Source organism: Miscanthus floridulus, chromosome 7 (genome assembly GCF_019320115.1).
Source record: "Miscanthus floridulus cultivar M001 chromosome 7, ASM1932011v1, whole genome shotgun sequence".
Lineage (NCBI taxonomy): Eukaryota > Viridiplantae > Streptophyta > Magnoliopsida > Poales > Poaceae > Miscanthus > Miscanthus floridulus.
This window is the reverse complement of record NC_089586.1, coordinates 89087068-89111684: the sequence shown is the minus strand read 5'-3', so window position 1 is coordinate 89111684 and position 24617 is coordinate 89087068. Positions and strand designations below refer to the sequence as shown.

Below are 24617 nucleotides of genomic sequence, written 5' to 3'. Positions count from 1 at the left end.
ATATTTCTAAACGATAATGCCCCGGCATGTCATGCCCAGGAAACAACAGTAGGTTCTATGGCGGCAATGGTTGCCACGGCTTATCATTGTCCTAATCTGAACGAGACAAACAGGGACCACAGAAGTTCAAGTAAATCAGAGGTTGGGCACTTTTCTAGTCATCAACATCATCACATTTCCAATCAAAACAAAGGGAACAGGTATCGCTCTTCAGCTGAATAAACATACATGTCACCATCTGCAACGAAATTCAAATACCAAGGGCATCTTACCATATGAAGATCATTTCATCTGACAAAAAAATTGAAGCAGATCGCACACGTTAGTCATCAGGTGAGCTATTAAGCTCCCTGTAAGGTTTTGTTTTATATATTTTCTCCATGGATTTCTTGCAACTTGCAAAATATTGTGGCAAATTGCCTCCAGAATCCAGAATCAGAAATAAACCAGGTGCGATCACTCTGGCCTCAGAGGTCCTCCTGTTTCAACAGAGCATCCAGCAACTTCTGAAATCTGAAGCTCTAATTGTCTAAATATGAACAATAAACCGCCTGCTGGCAAAAAGGGAGTGAATATGCACAAGAGAGTTGAACGATCATTTCCACGCAAAGTGAAGGGTACAGGAGTCTTGTATTTTTCACATGAAGAGTCAGAGTATCTTGGCAGTTGCAGAACTTTTCACGTACGCTTACGCCTCAACTGACCAAACAACTGCACAGATCAGATTTCTAATGCATCAGTTATTATAATCTAGAATTCTAGAATGAGTACTGTAGAATTTAAGGCTTATATATATGCAGGGATCCTCTTTCCATTCAAAGGAAATTAAGGCTCAGAGAAATTGATTGTTGAGGTATAAGCAACTCTATCAGAAAAAGCAGTTAAAACTTAAAAATACTGCTAAAAACTTTCACTTTAAGAAGTTCCTCAGTAAAAATATAAACTTACCTGGAATGGGTACTGCAGAATCCAACCAATGATTGGTATTTGATAGAGGAAGGCCTGGATAGGAGGCCCATAACCACTATAAAAAAAGGAATGGAAGAAAAAGTCAGTAACAATTAAACTAAGAAACCATTCTTCTAGCAAACTAGGAATGATCTGATAGACTGATAGAGAAGGACCTGAAGATCACAAAAGATCCATATAGTTCCATGATCATACCAGCAACAGGCCAACGGACAAACAGAAGAAACAAACCAAAGAAGAAAGGTACTGATCCCTGTGGAACAAGAATAACATTATCTCTTTCAAATACAAGACAAATAAATGAGGTCAGCGTTCAAGGGAGAAGCTATATATTAGTTAAGATCAATCACGAGACATTCTAATGCTAATGCACTTGGATTTGCTAGATGGAAATTGCTGCCACAGAGTATGCATTCTGCAATACTGTATATCATGTATGTCCTTGCCTCCTGGACTTGTGCATGGCTCAACTTTAGCCACATACAACAACAAAGCCGCCTAGTCCCAAGCAAGTTGGTGTAGGCTTAAGACCGACTTAACACACATGTCCACTAAAAAACATAACCACAAGCAACTTTGAATAACACAAGGCTACTAATTGCCATGGAGGGAACATAACCACATCTCAGCATTTTTTTGTCGCTAAATAAATACATCCTCATAAGGAATTATTTGTTTGCTTATAAAACTATGCTAAGAGAAGTTGTGGCATCAATACACATATTCAGAAGGCTAACTGAAAATGAAAAATTGACAAATCAAGAAGTTACTAATTTGGCGAAGGAATAAACAAACTAATTATCACATAAAACCATATTTTATACAAATACAATTTTCCAAAGTCAAAGACAAAAGGCTAAGGAAGAACAAAACTATAATAATTCTATCAATTTCCTTTCAACTTATTTTTCTGCTTCCACATTTTTATGATATGGTGAAACAGCCACTATCACAAAGCAGCTCGAACACTAGGAACTTTATCAATTCAAGTATTATACAACACAAGTTCATGTTTAGAACAGGAATAAAAAAATACGAGAAACGATAATGGAAAAGCAAACTGCAGAAAAGTGGATCCTGTACAACAACAACAGCAACAGCAACGACGACGACAACAGCAACAACATAGCCTGTATGCAAATTTAGAATACCTTAAGGTTTGCCTTCTTTGTGAAAAGCTGCCACATAGATTGCCAACCGATTAACAGACCCACTCCAGTCAAAAAGAAAATCTAGTATAATATAAAAACAGTGAGACCAGAAGGAGTCAGAGTATTCATTAGATACGTAGTAATACAAGACAAGGATTGAGAATTGTAGTATCATACATTACCCAGAGCCAACAAGCCCCTATCGAAGAAAAGGATAACACCAAGGAATGAGAATAGGATGCCAAACCCCACGAGACCTATGCCAATCTCTTCACATTGAAACATGGGGAATAAAATAGAAACTATTAGTACTTCAGCTTAAAGAGGCAAATAGATGAGATCAACAAATATGAACAAGTGACAACTTTCTGTAACTGGAATGCAAATGCTATGACATGGCAAATATGATATACTGGGCTACTGGCTCTATTTTACAGAGCATGTACATGCTCAGAGTTTTCAACTTAGCAGGCCCTTCTTTCTACTACCATGTTGTTTTGAATTAAATTCGGTTTACTTTGTGATTTTCTTTGAAAGCTTGGGATATACCTAGAGATCTATGTTTGAATAGGAGTGCTCGGAAAGCAGCTATTGATGTGCCTGAACCGTGACTAGGGGCTCTTGGCGGATTTCAACTCTAGCCTACCCCCAACTTGCTTGGGACTGACAGGCTTTGTTGTTGTTGTTGTTACTTTGTGATTTTCAACGAATTCAATGTGAACCAAAGGTTCTGACAGGAAAAAAACGACAGTATGCAATACAAACTATAAGATAGCAACAGTCTTTTCAGTAATCAATGTAGAACGAGAGTTCTGGTAATTTATTTTTAAATTGTAAACAGGTAAGGCTAATGCCTGCAAGTTTGAGAAATAAAGGAAAGGCTAATGAAAGCACATCGATTACTTGTACTAAGTAACAATCTTAACTGAAAATAAAACATTACTTTTGATTTCACTAATCTCGTAGGCCATGGCCCCAGCAGTTGAAGATAGCAATAAAGTTTCACTTCAATGAACCACTAACTGAACCTGCAAAAGATACCAAATATCAGTTTCTTAGAAAGCAACTTCAGTCAACAACTGAAGAAAGGAAAATCAAGCTCATAAGACTCCAACATTGAACAGAGTCAGGGACCTATTGAATGTCCTCTCTTAGTAAATAGCACTATACACCCCTGTTTTCTTACTTTCTTTCGTGCTCAGTGTTCCTAGACCCTAGTGACGTACTGTCATAGTCAGAGTCGAGATAATCACCACTGGAGGGTGTCCTGGGTGGAATCAGTTATTAAGGATGAGAAACTGGATCATCATGAAATAGAAGTACAGATGTAGATGAGAAATTAGATGGACTGATTCTTGCTTTGATCAAATGAGGAGACTGCCACAGCCTTATATAAGCTAATAAATCCAATCCTGATGCTAAAAGCCTGGAGCTAACAACCTTATCTTGTATCTAGCTAACAATCCCATTTTTAATCTTATCTCTCTAACCAAACTAATCCAGTCTCCTTCTGTACATGAGGGGTGGTTCATGGACATGCTGGCTCATACCCCCCCTTCATCCACACCCATGACATGTACCAAGGATTACAATCGGGGTATGTTTAGTTGACCAACAGTGCATCTGAATTACCAAGATACACAACATAGCAGATGTTTAGCTAGAAAGAAATTGAGCACAGCCAGGACTGAAGCAAAATGACAGTTTCCTTTGGTGTTTTACAAACATAGAAAATTTGATGAGTGATTTGCTTAAGTGGTACTTCTGCAATGCTATGATGCTATTTTTTCTGACACAAGCAATACAAAAATATGTTGCCAAGGTGACCACTGACCACCTAGCTCAACTAGGCACTAGGCGACACCATCCTGCCTAGCCCCACCTTGGCTAGCATAATCACCAATAGGTTCAAGGCAAAACTGTCACCAACCACAGCAAAGGAGAACACTGATATAAAAAGGCACCATCATTTGCAACCTAGAAGGCTACAATTTACGATGGAGGTGACAGAAGATTCATTGAAGAAAGTGGACCTATACAAACAATGAGATCACCCTAGCAAAATGCATCACTAGTTGCACCCTTCATCTTCATATTTGCAAATATAAAGGAGAAGCATTTGCAAATTTGAAACTGAAATAGCTACAATTATCAGAACTAACATGTACACTAAAAGCTGATATGTTCAAAAAGGAAAAATCTGCAAATAACAGTAAGCTGCTTGAGGATGGTGCAGTACTGTGCATGATTTTTACTGCAAGATTCACATGATCGACCGTGACCAGATAAAACCGAAACAGTGATTTTGATGAAATATAATTAAGATAGAACTGTACTTTAACAAGAATACACCAAATTTTTGTTGGCACATCATGCTTGACTGCTTGCTATCACTGCCATATCCGACATGAAGTTTATAGTAAGCTCCTGACATGGTCTTCATTGAAAGCACACTCTGAGTGTTCTCTAAATGTGATGCCAGCTTTCTAGACTCTTCAGGGCAAAATCTCTCTAGAAAGCCAAAAAGCTACGGGAAAATCAGGATACACCAAAGCACAAGCTGTTTTGGAATACCACATGAACAACATAATAACTCAGATAAATTGCAATAACAAATTCTAATTACCTCCCTCTTACAAATGTAAGATCCACTATATAATTTGAAAATTAAAGAACATGTTAGGTGGCCAAGAGTACAAAATGTGAAGTAATCTCATGCTAGGTAGGAGTAATTCCTAACTAAATGACCGCAAAGGGAACAGAGGCATTGGCCATTAACTACCATCAGGGGCGGTCGGGCGGACCCAATAAAGGACATGGGTGTATGCAAAAATAACGAAAAATAAGTTTGTAGGCATAATACATATATACTGCACTTGTAATTGAATCAGAACAGATCCGAATACAGATAGCTTGGGTTTGGGTGCTCCGTTTCGCACAGCAGGAACGGAAAGGGGTGAGCGTACCTGGTGGGTGCTCGTCGCCGTAGATGGTCCCCAAGATGGAGATCTAGGAACCTGGCGTAGGGCGGCGGCGGCGTCGTTCCAGTCGGCACCACCAGAGACGACAGAGCGCAAGCGAGGAGACGGGAGAGGCACCGGCGGCCCGGCGTGGATTCTCTAACGTGAGGAACAGAAGTCACGGGTGACTTTTTTTTCCCTTCACGATGTCATCCATTTAGAATCCAACGGCTGGTGGCCCTTCTGCTTTCTCAGTGTCTTGTCTGTCCAGCCCAGACGTAAATGGCAGCCCAGTAAAGTCCAGTTCACGGAGAGAGGACGAGGAGGAACACCTATTTCACCGTAAAGAACGTGGTTTATTTTGAACCACATCTAGAACTACTAAATCAGATCCACCATTTGTTTTATCTTGTCATATGTAAACTTTGTTCTATGTCGTCTCTATGAAAAATATTTAGTATGTTGATTTCTCTTCTTTTAATTAGTCCTGTGGATGCTATAAATTGGTGGTGTAGCAAATTGTTAATAACATGGAGTTATACATTGTTGTGCTTGATCAACCGTCTAGAAAAAAGATCTAATGAGTAGAGAAATGTCTCGTTGTGTCTATGGAAATGAAAATTCTAGGCCACCTATTCAGCTCAGAGATGCTATCTCTCCCTATATTGACTGTCCACGAGACGCAGTCATGCAGCTTCGTGTGGACGTCAAGGCATCTCATGACCATTATTCTTGTCCTTCGCAAAGGTTCAGTATGAAAAAAGAAACTAGAGCCACAGGGGAGAGACGTCCCCACGGTGTTTCATTAAGAAAAAAAACTCCTCATATAGCTCTAAAAAAATCCCTGAACCTAACTTTGGAGTGGGACAGACGAGATGATTTTTTTTTTTACCCTCAAGCCTGAAATTCATCTCTGTGAGGAATCGAACTTAGGACCTGAGGGGTGCCGCCGGATCCATCTAACCAGTTAGGCTAGAGGACCTTTGGCCAGTGGTTCGGTATGTATTCCCTTACCATTATTCCCAGCAACCTTTCTACCTAGACTAGACGCTAAAGATAGAAGATAAATGCATGCATTTGATGACCGTAAGGCGACCAGAATTGCTGGTCTCCTTGTACCATCGAAGAGACAGATTTGCTCATGCATCGGCTCCTGAACAAAGTCTACTAAGCCTGCCTATCGTAAAACCGCTGGCACAAAACCTGGACTAGCTAGCTAGGTTGCACGCACATTTGGAGCAAGGAGTAGCAAGTCGTTGATGGCAAGTTGCCGCCGGAGAGGATTAGTTTACTCCAACTTCACATACATTCCTCTATCTTTCGGCCATCGTCGTCTAGCTTTGCACACATTCCTCGCCTTTTGAAGAGATGCACTTGCATTGGAATTTGGAAAGCTAAGCGTGATGCTCGCCTAACGAGTCAGTTGAGGAGTAATTTGTTAGTTCACTCTTCGTCACTGTGCTGGGTGACGAGGATTGAGGCCGGTCGCATTATTGCTATGCGATGCATGCGAGCATCGTATATGTACCATATCATTGTACAAATCTGATATGAAGAAACTAAAGAAGCATACATATCATTGTTGCGCATCTACTGTCGATTTTATTAGTGCCATCGTGCTAAGCGGCTTTGAAATCGCAGCGCGCGGCGTATAACGCTAGCGTGCGCGGCTGATGCTAGTAGCTACTAGATTCTTTGGATTTCAACTGATCCGAGGATAGATCTAGAGAACAATTTGATGGGCTTTTGGGCAAAAGGGACAGCGCGCGGTTTCATTCCAGCTTTGCTGCTTTCAGTTTTCTGTGCTGCAACTTGGACGCGGGCAATGGAGTGACGATTACACAGTAGCTAGCCGCAGTCCGCGGAGCATGTGGCTCGATCTTCAGTCTCATAGCAAGCAGTGGCACACCACCTTCTTCCCTTTTGACTGGAATCAAATCTCAACATGATGTCTGCAAAATCTAGCCGCTACGGATGCAGGCGGCCGGGGCGGGTTCTTACCGCTACCCACCAAGCCGCCCCGCAAAATAACCTGATGCTAATGTTGCGGCCCGGCCACTAATTATTTGCGGACCATTATCATTTAGCCTGTTAAGTCCACTAGACAAAGAGAAAACGCACTGCAACCCGCTAGGCCCGCAAGAAGTGGCTGCCGTAGCTTTTCAAGCGTCGCCCTCCTCTCAACCTCTTCCGAATTCTATCGCTACCGCCGCCGCCCCTGCCGGTGTTGCCCTCCTTGGCGGTTCGACTTGGCAGTGGCAACAACATGATCCAATCCACTCCCACCAGCCAGCGTCCTCGGCAAAAATTTCTTGGGGGTCAAGGCCAATCCTAACGAGCGAGCGACCGCGGTTCTCCAGAAGGCAGGCGAGGAAGAAAATTCACGCGACTGTGGCGATGCCGGATTAGAGGAAGAAGCTGCCGCCGATGGTGATGCCCATCTAGAGACACAGGAAGGCCATGGAGATATGTCACCGCCCACCGGTAACGCGGTTGAGACCATGAAGCCCAGCGTGTGCTCCTGTAGTGGGAATATCTCCGAGGTGTACACACCCATGATAGGGCCGAGGACCGAAGGGAATATCTCCAAGCTGAGAGCGGGGAACCGACGGGCGGCAGGGGCCGATGGCGTTCGATAGGCGCTCACTGTTCGTGCTGACCGCGACGTGCTTTGCGGGTCATGCGGGCTCGCAGGTATTAACCACCAAGCCCGTGAAACAAATATGAGCAGCGCTATTGAAGAGGCGGACAACCGCAAACCCACTGGATTAATTAGCGGCAAGCGTTGCGGCCTGGCGGCTGTCCACAACCTGCCCCGCTTGCAAGCTGACTAGCCGCCATGCATCCGCCAAAATGTGCTCGTGTCCGAATCATGGCTCATTCACAAATAAGCATCGTATCGTATCGCTGCGCAACGACGGCGATGGTTAGATCAGCATCGTCTGGCTCCGGCCTATGATATAATGACGAAGGTATACAACACGAGGCACTGAGGCAGTAGGCACTTCCCTAATTTTGAGCAAGAAGCTGGCTGAGACCAGGAACACTGAAACCGCGGCAGGGCTGGCCCGGCTGGGAGCAGTCGTTGTTTTCAGAGTTCGGCCAGGATGCTCATGTTGTATGCGGATGCGCGCGATGGTTGTTGCATACGTCAGAAAAAGTGTTCTGAAATCTGAATGTGGCCGTCGATCACTGCTCTGTTCAGGACATGGCATCTCAAGCGAAACTAGCGGTTATATATATGCTATAGCTTCATCGGCGTATCACTCGTACATGCATATACGCAGGCAGGTACGTGCAGTGCAGGCCGCCCAACAGATCGTAGTGCCCGTCGTTCGACCTGTGCCACCATCTCTGGCTGCTCTGGAACTGGAAGCATGATGAACGACGGTTTGCCAATAACACTTGCTTGAGTGTTAAAGCGATCATCGGATGTGCATAGAGATACATACACATCAGGAGAGAGACAATATATTATCTCTCTAGAGAGCACACATGCCCTTAAGGGCAGATTTTACTTTTCCCATTCTGGAGCGAACAAAGTTGCCACCAACACGACATCGACATGCGTGCGTGGAGGTCTCTACTCTCTATCTAGCAAGTGGTGCATGCTTGATTCTCTGTGTTATTACATTTTGCTTTTCAATGATACATACAAAGCAGCATGACCTGCAGAGCACGCATTGGGTCTAGACTATTCTTTGTGCCTGCCTGTTGCCTGTCTACATCAGCATGTTCGCTTCGCTGAAAAAACGAGCCAAAACATTGTTCCGGCTGATTTGTTGTGAGAGAAAAACACTATTCCGGCTGAAAAAATAAGCTAAAAAGTACGGATTATAAGATAAACGAACAGGGCCATTTTGTTTATTTGTACGTACACTAGACACTGCCGACATGGCTAGCTGCTAGTTGGCTACACAAGAGAACGCTCCAGAGAACAGCCGCCTCTCGCACCGATTTCCGGTGCCATGTCATGTGAATGGGCTCAGAATGAGCGTGCCGCGTCCGCGTGCGCGCATGCATCCATGACGCCACCGGTATTTTGTCCACCACAGCTGACTTGCCTCTCCAGGCCTATAGGAAAAGAAAGTGATAAAGCCTGCAATGCCACGCCATGTCATGGTAGCGGTAGCACAGTGGGCGAAGGTAGCATCCGATCGATCCAGCGAGCTAAGCATATCCATCCATGGCCGGCGCCTGGCACTCGGCTCGAAACACCGGCTCCATGCCATTCCACTAATGGACAGCTGACCCGAGCGAGCGGCGAGGAGACCCTGCAACTTGCACAGCACATGTACCAACGCCGCACGTATGCGCCAGGCGCCAGCAGCCAGCCTCCGTCTAGCTTAGCTCAGCTCTTGAGGTTGAGGAGTAGCCGTTGCATGCAGTCAGCAAGGGATCGACAGGAGCATAATGGAGCAGTAGATCAAGTGCACGCACGCTAGCTGCTCGTCTTTTCCAGAAGGATTTTTGTTCACCAGATTCCGATTGCGATCTTGATCGGTTCAGCAGTTGTTGCTCTGCACAGGCAATGACAAAACAAGCAGATGCTAGGTACTGTGCTAGGCAATATAGCAGTATATGAGTCTTGGAGAAGATGGTATATACCAGCAATACCTGAAAACGGCTATGTATGTACGTTAGGCTGTTCTTGACATACCAGAACTCGCGCTCCAGCGGTTGATTAAACAGCTTGTGCGATGCGCCGCCGCCCACAGACTTGAAATCTGTAATATATATACTAATATCTGCGGCTAAGCAGCTAGATGCTACTACTAACTTGCATTCAGCCTGTTCGATAGGTCGTAAACGATCGTGAATTATTTACTGCTGGCTGGTTTGGTGTAAGAGAAAAACACTGTTCCTGACTGGAAATTTACGATCGTTTACGAGCAAGCGAATAGACCGCCTTTGGAGTGGCTGGACCAATAGGATATGCTCACGTGAAGAGAAGAGCTGCTTTATTCATCGGTCAAGATCAAGAACGTGCAATGAACAAGAGCTCCATACATTCCAGTCATTCCACTAACTTTGGCGTTCATATTCAATGCATCATGATGTTAAGTAATAAATCCTTTCAGTCCCGTGTTCGGAACTCACCAAAGTGGTATGAAAATCTTGTATTGAGGATTGGGAGATAACTTCCTAATTTATTAACAACACCTTTAAGGCAAAGCAGAGCTTCTCTGGTCGAATTTGAGTTTCTTGCCCCAGTGCAGGTAGTATAACCTTTCAGTTTTTTGGTGCAGAAACTGAAACTTGGATACCTGATTACCTGCAGAGCGCAAGTAAGCTGAGACTTTACTTGTAATATCAGAAGGATACAGTTTACACAAAACCTTGCGTGAAGTGCAAGAACAAAACGGGATCCGATGTGATCCCTTACTAGTCGATATCATTGTAGACCTTATCTATCACAGCCTTGCTGCCTCTTTTATCCTGAAAGGTTGAAACACAGCGTGATCTATGATAACATTATAATATTCAAACACAACAAAGGGCAGTAAAATTTTGAGGCAAAATGAAATGGATCTATCAACTATCATCTACTGGCACATTTTTACGAAATAAACAAATTTTGGAATAAATTATCTTTGACCACCACTCGTGTTGGCAAATCAGAATAGATCTTAAAAGCATCCATTACTATCATTATCATATTTACAGTATCCAACTGTTCTGAATAAAGAGGCATTCAGTCTATGTGCTTATTTAACACCATTAGGAAGAAGAAAGCTTAAATCCTCCTGATTTACAAAGATAGAAAAATGAAGATGCTTCTCAAAGGCAAATTTGCATCACAATTCACAATTGATAGAATGAGTGTTGATGACCCACGTCATCATCGTTAAACAAAAGGAAGCTCCTGTCTAGTGTTCGCAGGATGAATTTTACATGATTCTGAATTCTAAATGACACCATGTAATGATATAGAGCATACACTTGTACAAAAAATAGCTCTTGAGCATATAATGTTGAAATCATTATCTTAGGAGCAGACACCGAACAATTGATGCATTTGTGAAGAAAATCCCCTACCACCTTTAACTGTTACCGTATAGTATGCTCATCCCTGTTGAAGTATCATCAATACGTCATCCTTTTTCAACTCGTTGCAATGCATAAACAAAGAAACATAGCAACCATCAAGGCTAAATGTCTAGGAGAAAACAAAGGAACATAAGGCGTCAGTCTAGGATATAGGTCAAAAGGCAATCTCCTTTTTTCGCTACGAACAACTATTTATTAGGCTCTGGATATATAGGGAATAAGTGAGTGTGATACATTAGATTATATTCACCTGCGTGGAATTGCAGTGAGCGCTCCTTCCATTGGTGTAGGCACAGAGGGTGGACAGCCCAAAATATTTCTGGTGATGGCAACCCATATCATTCTTTACAGTATAAAGCAAGATACCATGGCATCTAGAGCTAATAGTTTCAGTCATCATGAATGGTCCTCATTGGGGACTGGGAGTATATATAGAGTACCAGCCTGCACCCTTCACTTCACCCAAGTTCAGACTTCAAGCCAAGTTAGCGTGCCTTGAATTGCCAATCGTAGGTAATCATGTCAAGGGACCCACTTGTCGTAGGCAACGTAGTTGGAGATATCTTGGATCCATTTATCAAATCAGCATCACTCAGAGTCCTATACAACAATAGGGAACTGACTAATGGATCTGAGCTCAAGCCATCGCAAGTAGCCAATGAACCAAGGATTGAGATTGCTGGACATGACATGAGGACCCTTTACACTTTGGTGAGTCCATAACCACATGTTACCTCATCGCAGCATGCTAATTTTAAATAAGAGTAAATTGGACTTTGCACCATGTAAACTATATTTCCTTTGCACCTGGTTTAGCTCACATTTTATTTTACACTATGGTAAATTATCACTTCACACTAGGGTACATCAAACATCATCAGGATATAGAAACTCATGAAGTTTCATAGAACCTAAATGAAACTTCAGGAAACATATCCGAAATTCATAAAGTCTCTTGCGATTTTACGCATATTTCATGATATTTCACTCAAAGTTCACAGCATAACACAGTACAAAGTAAAACTTGTTTTGATTTACACTTTTGCAAAGTGAAACAAGGTGCTCTTGGTGCATGGTGCATGGTGCATGGTGCAAGTTATTCTTCAAGTTAAGGAACCAAATTGGATCACTAGCTTTGTCTTTTGTACAACGAAACATAATACACTTCTTAACAGGAATGTAACAGTTCAGAGTACGTCCTTACGGAAGTTGCTTTCAGTATTATAGATCATTGAACGTCATGAATTTTGACCATACAGATTCGGATGTTGTTTGTATTGATTGGAAAAATAAGTATAATCTATAGAGATGTTTGTCTTCTTTTTATCTAGTGTCAACAAATATACCAGCATGTTCGCAGGTACTGAATGAAAATCAATTTATATATATGCATCTAATTACCTAGTATCTAGGAATCTAAAACCATGATGATTACCTCCAGCAACAAATGTGAATAATCTAAATATCTTACCTTAACAGAAGCCACTAACATTGGAATAGATAAAAGTTCACCACACTTCAGTTTGTTTGAAAAAAAAAATTGACAGCTCAGATGGCTCAGAATCCAATCATACACTAATATTAATCTAAAAGAACAACATAAATTGCCTTAGAAAACAGACAAATATAGTGTCATTTTAAGATAAACGTATATGGATCTACACCATTTACTGCTTGATTTAGTAAAATCACATCTACATGAAGCATTATTTCTTATGTTTCTAAAGAAGATAACAAACTTACCACTAGGTGATGGTGGATCCCGACTCACCAAGTCCAAGCAATCCAACGAAAAGAGAGTACCTTCACTGGTAAGACCTGAAACATAAGTGATGAATGTAATTTTCCATCACTTGCCTATTCTTCTTGCATTACAACAAAGCAAACAAATTGCTTACAGAGAAATTCATGCATGCAGGTTGGTGACAGATATTCCAGAATCAACACATGCGAGCTATGGTGAGTTTCCGCCGTCCTCTTACATTTCACATTCCCTACTTGAATGTTTGTTTCAACCTAAAATGACAAAACAAAATATGCTGTGCCTTTTTTAGAACCCAAATAATGCAAGCTGTAACTGATGAAAAGGTTCATATATTAGTTACCAAAGACTAGGACAATATCACACTAAGCAGTTTATATTGACATATTTACAAATTTTGTTGAAGATAAATATTTGAATAACTGCCTTGGGCTTGTGCAACATGACTATCTATTTGCAAAGTCTAGATATGATTCTTACATGAATTTGTTCTGATAGGTTTTATTCAAACTATATTTCAGGAAATGAGGTAGTAAGCTATGAAAGCCCAAAGCCAAGTGCTGGAATACATCGCTTCGTCTTTGTGCTATTCCGCCAATCTGTCCGGCAAACTATTTATGCGCCAGGATGGAGGCAAAATTTCAACACAAGAGACTTCTCAGCACTCTATAATCTAGGACCACCTGTGGCCTCAGTGTTCTTCAACTGCCAAAGGGAGAATGGGTGCGGTGGCAGACGATATATTAGATGATATTAGAATAACCTCCTCTACACAGGAGGACTAACGGAATTCTGCATGAGGCCAAGCACACCGAATGGGTCGTAAACGCTGGACCTTAATTTCTAGATTACTTACTTTCCCACATGTACAAGATTTGACTATGCTAGAAATGAATTTCACTTACTATGTGAAATGTGATAAATATATGCCAACTATATGTTCCTGCCTCCTTGACAAGGAAAACTACTCAGCATTGGTTTTTGTGTGTTCCTGGTGCATAGCAATGCTACGACCTAGGAGGCAGTTTTCACCACCTGACATAAAATGATTACTAATTCAATCAAGACCGATGACCTCACCGAGCATCAGAATCCAGAGCGGCCTCTCCAAACCACCAGTCATGCTTAACGATTCCAGTATTCCACCAACACCATAGAGCAAAGCAATCTACTGAAATTGCGTCCAGGAGCGACACGATATCGAAGGAATAAACCATGAAATCCTAATCCAGCCCGACATACGAGTGCGGTACCAGTCAGGTAATGGCCCCCAACGGATTCCAAGAACAGAATCACCGCAACGTGGCGTCGTCAGAGTTTTTCCTCTTTGCTTGCCTCCAGATGGCAGCCTCTAGTAGGAGCACAGGAAGGAGGGCCGGTGGACCGAGTGACGGCGGAGCATATGCCCTCCGAACAGAAGAAATACCTGAAGCACAAAAGCGCGTTGCCTTTGCCAGGATGTGATGACTGATGAGCAGAAACGCAACCATAGGTCCTCGACTTCTATCACGATCCATCCATGATCCACCCAGACGGATGGCTGATTGGCTTCTCTGCCCTTCCGTGGACCGGCGCGGCGCGCGGAGACCGTGCGCATGTGCATGTGCCGTCCTGCCCGGCGAACCACGGCGCACCCCGGCCAGGGCTGCTCCGAGACACCCTCGGCCGCCGCGGTGGAACAGCTAGCGAGGACCATTTCATCGAACAGCCGCCAAACGACGCCGTGGAGATGTGAGCACTGAGCACCCCCGCAGCGGCATTTCATCGAACACCTTTTTCGCGCCACGGCCTTGGCGGCGCTCACGCCCGCCCGTGTGGAAAAGTGGGTTGTGCACTTGTGCTGTGCGCGCTGGAGCTACGCCTACGCTACGATAGACTCTTTTCTTTGGTCAGGTCCCGTTTTGTCCTCAAACCTAGCTTTATCCACTTTTTTTTATTTAAAATAGTATTTTTCTCTCATAAATTTCTCTAAAATTCCTTCAAAACATCCAAATTTTTCCAGAACTATACAATCCGAACAGTGTCACTTTCTAGCTGCTTTGGTCAACACTCTCAGCAGCTACTTAGGAGTAAATTTAAAAAATACGCTCTTTCAACATTTTCTTTTAAAAAAATAAAGACTCTGCTGCAAAATAATGTTGTGAGCACAATCGTTTTGGTTTTTCAACTGAAATATGCAGGATCAAATGAAAAAAAGCCGGACAATTGTGTATCAGGTTCAGCGCAAAGCGTGGAGAAAGTTCAAACAATTGTTCATCCAATTGTTCTCCCCTACTGTAGCCTCGTGCTCGCATAAACAAAGGGGGCAACCGAAATCCAATCAGAAAGGGAGGAAAAGAGTTATTTTTTAGGAAAACGACGCCAATCGTTATCGGCTGCTTAGCGAGACGGCAATAGTTAAGGCGAGCGTTTGTATCGTTGTCGATGGAGTAATTTACATTTTCGAGGTGCAAAGTTTACCCAGATGGTGGGTGCAGAAGTATCGTTCTCAAAGGAATCTGTCGATGGAGTAACCACAGGAAAAAAAATACATTTTCGACGTGCAAATTTTTTTTTTCCAGACAGCGGGTGCAGAAGCATCGTTTGGCTGTGGCTTGTCGTAAACGATCGTAAATTTTCAGTTAGAACAGTATTTTTCTCTCACACAAACCAGCCAGCAGTACTTCTTCACGAACCAGCAACGATACGAACCAGCCAACCGAACAGGCTGTATTCACCCTGTTCGTTTGGCCGTGGCTTGTCGTAAACGATCGTAAATTTCTAGCCGGAATAGTATTTTTCTCTCACACAAACCAGCCAACAGTACTTCTTCACGAACCAGCAATGATACGATCCGGCCAACCGAATAGGCTGATTGTCCGCAAAGGAATCAAAGCACAGATTTTAATGATCCTTCGTAGTTGGGGGTTTTCCATTGCTTCTGAATCTGAAAAACTCTAACGAGTCAGGTGCATCAGACTGAGGGCCTGTTTAGAATCCAAAAAATTTTGCGCAGTACCCGTCATATCGAATCTTGCGGCATATGCATGGAGTACTAAATATAGACGAAAAAAAAACTAATTACACAGTTGGTCGAGAAATCGCGAGACGGAACTTTTGAACCTAATTAGTCCATAATTAGACACTAATTACCAAATACAAACAAAATGCTACAGTGAGCCAAAATCCAAAAAATTTTGGATCTAAACGAGCCCTGAGTGATTAACAGAGAAGAGCAGGGAAAGAGCTGGGAAAGCTTCCATCAACGTGTGAGTGCCGCACCAAAGATCGGCACAAAAGCTATCATCTTGCCATTACCAATAAAGACATTAGTTTCAGATCGGCCCAAAACGCTGTCATCATGGATTCCACCTGCCACTTCAAATTTAGGCCTAGTTTAGTTTCCAAAAAATTTCACCCTAAACTATCATATCGAATCTTGCGGCACATGCATAGTATATTAAATATAGATGAAAAAAACTAATTGCACAGTTTGGTTGGAAATCGCGAGACGAATGTTTTAAGACTAATTAGTCCATGATTAGCCATAAGTGCTATAGTAACTAACACGCACTAATGATGGATTAATTAGGCTTAATAAATTCGTCTCGTAGTTTTCAGGCGAGCTATGTAATTAGTTTTTTTATTAGTATCCGAAAACCCCTTCCGACATCCCCCGAAATATTCGATGTGACATCCAAAAAATTTTCATTTCGCGAACTAAACTGAGCCTTATTCATCAATCTCCGGGGATTGAGACAAAAGGTGCTCAAAACGTTAGTCAGGGTTCCCTATCATCCTGAGCCTGTTTGGAAGAGGGGGGAAGTTTGGATCAGGAAGTTCACATCTCTGCCAAAACCTAATAAAAACCCTATTTACACACAGGGCCATCAACGGCCTGCTGTAACAGTAACACCAGCCACTGTGTATTCATAGCTACATCAAGCTTTCGTGTTTGCTCATATTCTCAAGGTTGCTACCTCAAGCTTCCATGTTTGATGCTGCATATGCTTTCAGAGCCACTGTGTATTCATAGCTACATCAAGCATCCAGTTAAACATGGAGTTCTGCTCTGAAGGCAGATGCAGCATTGCAAAAAAATCACTGATAACTGATACAAGAGTAACTTTCAGATAGAGATTCTAGGATGCAAGGTACAGTGATTTATCGGTGCGAAAAGTGACCAACAAGTAAATATTTGTAGTTTTACCGTGCGTTGTGATCGGATGTGGCCTAGCACTTAATGACACAAGATTTATACTGGTTCAGGCAACGTGCCTTACGTCCAGTTTCAGTCGGTCGGAGACTTTATTCCTGAACCCAGGTGCTCAAAGTTTGCTGTGGGGTTACAAACGAGTAGGAATAAGAAAGATGTGTTAAAGGCCCGATCGGACTATGAACCGAAGGGCTGAGAGTGATGAGAGCTCTAACGTGCGCTAAGTATTGGAGCGTGTTCTCTGTGTAGCTTTAGAGTTCTGGAGATGTGGAGCTGTTCGAATATTCAGATTGTCTAGAGCCAGCCAGAGAGAGAGCGTCGGTCTGAATGACCATCCCCTTTTAGGAGAGGGCTCATCCTCTTTTATAGTCGAAGGTGTAAGAAAAATAGACCCTAGGCCCATTTACTTTGGATTTTGGTGTTTGATGACCAACACAACCAAATTGGACTAATAAATTTGCAAGTGATTGTTTTGTAGTTCAATAGGGTGCAAGACGTGACTTGGACGTATGCGACGTGATGATCCGATGATCAACACCGTAGCAAGACCCTAGTAGCACAAAAGTAGACCCAAGATATCAAGCAAAGTCCAAGCACGAAGATTGGAACCAAGCCGTACGCAAGATCGCAAAGAAACAAGCTCACAAAGATGGCCGGACACTGGACCAGACCCTGGCTTATAGCGACCGGATGCTCCGATCAAGAGGCTCGGCAACAGAAGGCGTCAGCAGCAATGACCGGACATTGAACAATAAAGTGACCGGACGCACCGATGGTACTGTTCATCATCACCGGCAACACATTTAGTACTGACCGGACGCTGGCGGCAAATCGACCAGACACAGGAGTGCAGCGTCCGATCGAGTACAGAAAGGTTTCAGAGCGGCGAAATTGCGACCGGACGCGTCCGGTGGCATGTGACCGGACGCTGGCAGCGTCCGATCAGTTGATCGCGGCTCTAACGGTCGGAACGACCGGACGCGTCTGATCAGGACGACAAGTGCGTCCGGTCAGTAGCAGAAAAGCAGAATTTTGTCCCCAACGGCTACTTTCTCCATGGGGCTTATAAATAGAACCCCAACCGGCCATTTCACAAGTATGGAACTGAGGAAACATATCTAGGATGTTGATACATCATTTTAGTGATCTCCACATGCATAGTGCTTAGTGTTTCATTAGGTGATTAGTGTAGGTACTTTGCAAAGTGCTTAGGTTGATTAGACCACCGCTTATGCGCTTGCTCTAGGTGTTAGTCTAGTGTTTAGTGAGGTTTGCATACATCTTACCACTCGGTGCTTGCGCGCACCATTGTTGTACATCGAAGGGGCTTATAGTCTTACGAGATCACACCAACCGTGTTTGTGGTGTGGCCGCCACCGTGTACCAGAGGGAACAAGGCCCGCAGCGTTTCTGCCAGAAGCTTGATAGTGAAGACGGCGGGGAGCATCCGGGAGAGGCTTGCTGGAAGACACGTTGGAGACCCACTTGCGCGTGGGGAAGCCCGAGACTATCCACAGAGTTACTCGACCGGGAGCTTGGCCCTTGCGAGGGATTCCTTGCGAGGGGCTCCAACGAGGACTAGGGGAAAGCTTACGCGTTTCTCAATACCTCAGTAAAACTACCAGAGTCATCGACGGAAGTTTGCATATCTCTACTTTACTCTTTAGCTTCCACATTTACATTATTTGTATAACTCATTTTACGGTAGAGATAGCAACACACTAGCAAAACCGTAGTTGCATATTTAGATAGTTTATCTTTTGCATAGGTTTTTGCTAGGGGTAGAAAAGGGTGGCTATAGTTTAGAGTGAGAATTTTAAGTTGCCTAATTTACCCCCTTCCTCTCTTAGGCATCATGGTCCTCTTCAAGTGGTATCAGAGCCGGTTGGCTCAATTTAGACCTTTGGCTTAACCACCGTTGAGCCGACGTTTTTTAGAGTGGTTGGGATAGATACCTCTAGGCCTCCGCACTTTGACGACACTAACTTCCCCTACTATAAAACTAGAATGGCTTATCATCTTGAGGTGGTTGATTTTGGTGTTTGGAGAGTCACTCATGATGGGATGAAACCCATTAAGAATCCCGATAAACCCACAAAGAGTGAAGAAAAGGAAATACATTTCAATGCTAGAGCTAAGAATTACTTGTTTGAATCTTTTAGCACGGATGTTTTTAACCAAGTGTTCACTTTAAATACAGCACATGAAATTTGGTTAAAACTTCAAGAGCTCCATGACGGCACATCTAATGTTCATGAGCAAAAACATTGTCTAGCTAAGTAAAATTATGATTCCTTTGAAATGAATGGCGATGAGCTTGTTCGTGATATGTATTCTCGTTTGAATCTAATTATCAATGAGCTCCATTCAATAGGATTAACAAAGCTAGATGATGCGGACATCGTGAGGAAGATCATCTCTGTGCTACCACAAAAGAAATATGCAAGCATCATCACCATCCTTCACAACATGGAGCACTTGAGCACCATGACCCCAGGCATAGTCATTGGCAAGATAGTGGCATTTGAAATGTCACGCAAGATGGGTCAAGAAGAAGCCTCTTCATCAAGCAAAGGCAAAGCTCTCGCTTGTAGTGAGAAAAAGAATATGAAGGGCAAGAAAGTTGAGACAAGCTCAAGCTCAAGCTCCTCAAGTGAAGATGAAGAAGAAGATGAGGACGATGAAGAAGAAGCCCACACCCAAGATAAAGAAGAAGGCATGCAAGAACAAAGCCCTCACCACAATAAGATCATGGGATGATTCTTCAAGTGAAGAAGAAAACCATCACAAGAGGCGAGGGCATAAACACTCATCATCAAGCACTTCATGTGTGTGCCTTATGGCACGAGATAACAAAGAGTCTATCCCTAGTGATAGTGACAATGATAGTGATAGTGATTATGAGCTACCTTTTTATGATGAAATTGTGCAATAAAATCTTAATTATGCTAAAGTTTGCACTAGTCAACAAAAGAAGCTTGATAAATTAAAAGAAAAGCTAGATAGTTCACAAGAAGCATATAAAACTTTACTTGAACAATATGAGACATTTTCTAATCTCAATATTGAACTATCTACTAAAATTGAGCAACTTGAGGCTAGTGCAACAACAAATGCATGCACAATCAATGATGAGCAACTTGTAAAGAAAAATAAAAAATTAAAAGAAAAGTTAGCTAACTCACAAGATGCTTATAAAAGTTTGCTTGCTAAAATAGAAACCATGTGCAAACATTGTGATGAGCTAACTAATAAAGTTGCTAATCTTGAAGCCAATGGTACAACCCCCACCAAGGCACCTAAAAAGAAAAGTTCTATCTTTAACATGTCTAAAAAGGATGCCTCTACTTCTTGTAATGATTTATGCTTAGACTGACCCATGTGCAACCAAGTTTGTGTTGAAAAGTTGGTGTAGATACATGCACACAAGAGGTTGCAATGGAGAATGAGAAACTCAAGCAAGAAGTGACTCACCTCACCAAGAACTTGACTCAGGTGAAAGGCAAGACGAAGCAAGCCTAACTTTATCAAGATAACACCGTCAAGGGAGTGAAGAAGCTTGATGAAGGACAAACCGTGGTTTGCTACATGTGCCACAAGAAGGTCACAAGTCCTATGAGTGCAAGGTGAAGAATGGGGAGGAGCAAAGAAGAAAGAAAAAAACAAACAAGCAAGTTCTCCAACACCTACACCAACAAGGTGGACAAAAATGCCTCCACACCTTATCTCTTGAAGAAGAAGAAAAATAACAAGGTGGTGGCCATCAAGGTGAACAAGCAAGCCAACAATGGGGCCAAACGCATTTGGGTGCCAAAGGAGATTATTTCCAACATGAAGAGCACCAAGAAGGTTTGGATCCCGAAAGGGAAGTGAGAAGACCAATGGACTTCGGGGAATTTAGAGACTTGGCAAAGTATGGGTGCATTTCATGGGGTGCATCACATTGGATCATGTAAATTGCCAAGTGGATTAGTGAATACTATAGACCCAAATTTCCCTCCCCATGATAGGTAACTAGATATAATTTCTTTCAATTTGTATTTCCTACAGTGGTATTTCTTATAAATTGGTATCTTTTAGCATTTAGTTACTTTTCATGCCTAGATTTGCATCTGCATGCTTATATCTTTTGTCATGCATACACTAGGTAAATCATATGGTAGGCTTGCTCGGTTTCACTCTTGACCCTTGGAGCAAACCTACATGGTTTAAATTGTTTAGGAGCACGACACATAGCTTGTTTTACAATTGTTCATCTTATATGTGCCAAAGTCCAAATTGTTGATAATTTCTCCCGAATATCACCTTAGAAAATGATTCTCACATTCATGTGATGTCATCTTTCAAGTGCTCTAGTTTATTCTAAAATCAATGTGCATGTCTCCCACAAGTATTCCATACTTGTGTGCACAAATTTAGGAGGAGGTTACTCTACAAGTTGGATGCTTTGAGACTAACATCTTTTCAAGCTTATATCATGTGTGTAGTAGTCTCATTGTAAGGAAAATAGAGTCCCTGGAGTTAAGCATCATACTTCAAATATCCACCACCTATTGCAAGTGGTTGACATCAAATTGGTTTCCACATGTGGTATTTCTAAACCGATATCATCATGTTGATTTCACTTTGGTATTTATATGCTTTCTCCATGCATTATATAGATTAAACTCCTTTTTGAGCATTAATTTGCCAATTATGCATAAACTATATTCTCCATCATATGTATGCATATATTTAGGGGGAGCTTAGTCTATATAATGTGAGTCAAATTTTGTGATCTATTCCATTCCACATATAAAGGATCATAAAGTTTGACCCTCCCTTGTGCTACTAATGTCTTTCTTTTTGGTGTTTGATTCCAAAGGGGGAGAATTTAGAGGACCAAAAGCAAGCATTAAATTGTAGGACAAAGCAAGATCATAATAATTTACAAGTGGTAATGGTCCGAGAAAGGGAGGATAGTGGATTACGGATTAGTCTATGGATTAGTCAATTGGTATCTTTTAGCATCGTATAACATTGTCCTTTGCATTGCATCCTAGCAAGTAAATAGTTTTTAAACTTCAAAATTTGTATTATTTGCTTGTTTTGGTCGTGTTGTCATCAATCACCAAAAAGGGGAAGATTGTAAAGAAAATAGACCCTAGGCCCATTTACTTTGGATTTTGGTGTTTGATGACCAACACAACCAAATTGGACTAATGAATTTACAAGTGATTGTTTTGTAGTTCAATAGGGTGCAAGACGTGACTTGGACGTAGGCGACGTGATGATCCAATGATCAACACCATAAGCAAGACCCTAGAAGCACAAAAGTAGACCTAAGATATCAAGCAAAGTCCAACCACGAAGATTGGAACCAAGCCGTACGCATGATCGCAAAGAAACGAGCTCACAGAGGTGACCGGACGCTGGCGTATAGCGACCGGACACTCTGATCAAGAGGCTCAGCAACAGAAGGTGTCAGCAGCAGTGATCGGACGCCAAACAGTAAAGTGACCGGATGCATCGATGGTACTGTTCATCATCACCGGCAACACATTTAGTACTGAACGGACGCTGGCGGCAAATCGACCGGACGCAGGACTGCAACGTCTGATCGAGTACAAAAAGGTTCTAGAGTTGTGAAACTGTGACCGGACACGTCCAGTGGCATGTGACTAGACGCTAGCAGCATCCGATTAGTTGATCATGGCTCTAACAGTTGGAACGACCGGGCGCATCCGACCAGGATGGCAGGTGCGTCCAGTCAGTAGCAGAAAAGTAGGATTTCATCCCCAACGGCTACTTTCTCTATGGGGCTTATAAATAGACCCCCAACCAGCCATTTCACAAGTGTGGAACTGAGGAAACATATCTAGGGTGTTGATACACCATTTTAGTGATCTCCACATGCATAGTGCTTAGTGTTTCATTAGGTGATTAGTGTAGGTACTTTGTGAAGTGCTTAGATTGATTAGACCACCGCGTATGCTCTTGCTCTTGGTGTTAGCCTAGTGTTTAGTGAGGTTTGCATACATCTTACCACTCGGTGCTTGTGTGCACCATTATTGTATATCGGAGGGGCTTGTAGTCTTGCAAGATCACACCAACCACGTTTGTGGTGTGGCCACCACCGTGTACCGGAGGGAACAAGGCCTGTGGCATTTTAGTCAGAAGCTTGATAGTGAAGATGGCGGGGAGCATTTGGGAGAGGCTTGCCGGAAGGCACGTTGGAGACCCACTTGTGTGTGGGGAAGGCCTGAGGCTATCCATGGAGTTACTCGACCAAGAGCTTGGCCCTTGCGAGGGATTCCTTACGAGGAGCTCCAACGTGGACTAGGGTGAAGCTTGTGCGCTTCTCGATACCTCGGTAAAAATACCGGAGTCATCGATGGGAGTTTACATATCTCTACCTTACTCTTTAGCTTCCGCATTTACATTGTTTGTATAACTCATTTTGCAGTAGAGATAGCAACACACTAGCAAAACCGTAGTTGCATATTTAGATAGTTTATCTTTTGCACAGGTTTTTGCTAAGGGTAGAAAAAGGTGGCCATAGTTTAGAGTGAGAATTTAAGTTACCTAATTCACCTTCTCCTCTTAGGCATCATGGTCCCCTTCAGAAGGGGATGGGCTCATACAAGTTTAGAGAAAGAGAGAGAATGTGTACGTGTGCTACCTAGTCTTGTTGCCCACGTTGTCGGGTACGATACAAATGTCGGCACCCACACTACTATTGATGTTCAGATGCATGTAGTAGGCTTTACCGTGTTCGCCTGGTATAGCAAATGTCGGCGCCCACAACACTGTTAGACAAATGTCAGCACCCACAACACTGTTTGGGTTCTGACATGCCTAAAAAGTTGCATAGTACCCATCTGGCATGGCCTGGAGGCACTGTTCTGCAGGTGTGCAGGGTATGGTAGGGTACGATCCTTGGTATTGTGGTTGACTTAAGCGCCTTACTTTATCTGCTCCACCTGATCCCTAGGCCCTTACCGAGCGGGCATCCCTGGTCAATCATTCTCGGTCGGTTCCGACCGTGTTGGTCGGAGAAGAGCTGCAAGCATAGGCTCGGCGTATTCCCGGTCGAAAAAGGAGGTCGGAGTTGGATCATGTCCCTTCCTTAGCCAGGCCTTCTAGTCAGAGATCGAATTGTTCTCCGGGTCACTCATTAGGTAACTAGGCTGGCCCGGGAGGCGCGTGTTGTCGCTACGGCGTCTGTTGGGCCGAGTTTTTACTGGAAAGCTGGCCAATTGGGGACCCTAGGTTTATGAACTCGATAGGAGCCCCCGAACCCTTTTGGGACTTCTGTGAAGTTGTGAAGGGGATGTTTACATTCGTTTTATGAGTGCATCTGGTGGGTGCAAGATCGTGGGTCACCATCGAGCGAGGCGGAGCACCACCCCAAGCGTTGGCTGCGGCCGAGGGGTCGGGTGAGGTGTTGCGCCAACCCAAGCATCGGGCGTGGCCGAGGGGTCAGGTAAGGTAGAGCGCCAACCCAAGCGTCGAGTGCCAACCCAGGCGTCTGGTGCGGCCGAGCGGTC

The 24617-nt window shown here is 43.1% G+C and overlaps 2 protein-coding genes and 1 long non-coding RNA gene across 4 annotated transcripts; 1 reads left to right on the top strand and 2 right to left on the bottom strand.

The window, feature by feature from the left end:
* Positions 1 to 322: 322 nt before the first annotated feature.
* LOC136463744 (vesicle transport protein GOT1-like) lies at positions 323 to 5269 on the bottom strand. Of its 2 annotated transcripts, XM_066462723.1 has the most exons (8): positions 5087 to 5269; positions 3307 to 3387; positions 3064 to 3148; positions 2298 to 2389; positions 2121 to 2201; positions 1125 to 1222; positions 949 to 1024; positions 323 to 711 (listed from the first exon to the last, which is right to left on the bottom strand). In XM_066462723.1, the coding sequence occupies exons 3-8, from the start codon at positions 3089 to 3091 to the stop codon at positions 679 to 681; spliced, it is 408 nt and encodes a 135-aa protein (XP_066318820.1). In that variant the 5' UTR covers positions 3092 to 3148; positions 3307 to 3387; positions 5087 to 5269; the 3' UTR covers positions 323 to 678. The 2 variants fall into 2 exon arrangements, with proteins under 2 accessions (XP_066318820.1, XP_066318819.1); XM_066462722.1 differs by lacking the exon at positions 3307 to 3387.
* A 4198-nt stretch (positions 5270 to 9467) lies between these two features.
* On the bottom strand, positions 9468 to 14727 carry LOC136467257 (uncharacterized). The gene is made up of 5 exons (XR_010761545.1): positions 14320 to 14727; positions 13030 to 13147; positions 12875 to 12949; positions 9698 to 11731; positions 9468 to 9600 (listed from the first exon to the last, which is right to left on the bottom strand). It is a non-coding gene; the product is annotated as an uncharacterized lncRNA (long non-coding RNA).
* Positions 11651 to 13965, top strand: LOC136467256 (protein VERNALIZATION 3-like). Its single transcript, XM_066465881.1, has 4 exons — positions 11651 to 11842; positions 12881 to 12942; positions 13050 to 13090; positions 13415 to 13965. The coding sequence occupies exons 1-4, from the start codon at positions 11651 to 11653 to the stop codon at positions 13642 to 13644; spliced, it is 525 nt and encodes a 174-aa protein (XP_066321978.1). The 3' UTR covers positions 13645 to 13965.
* Positions 14728 to 24617: the final 9890 nt, after the last annotated feature.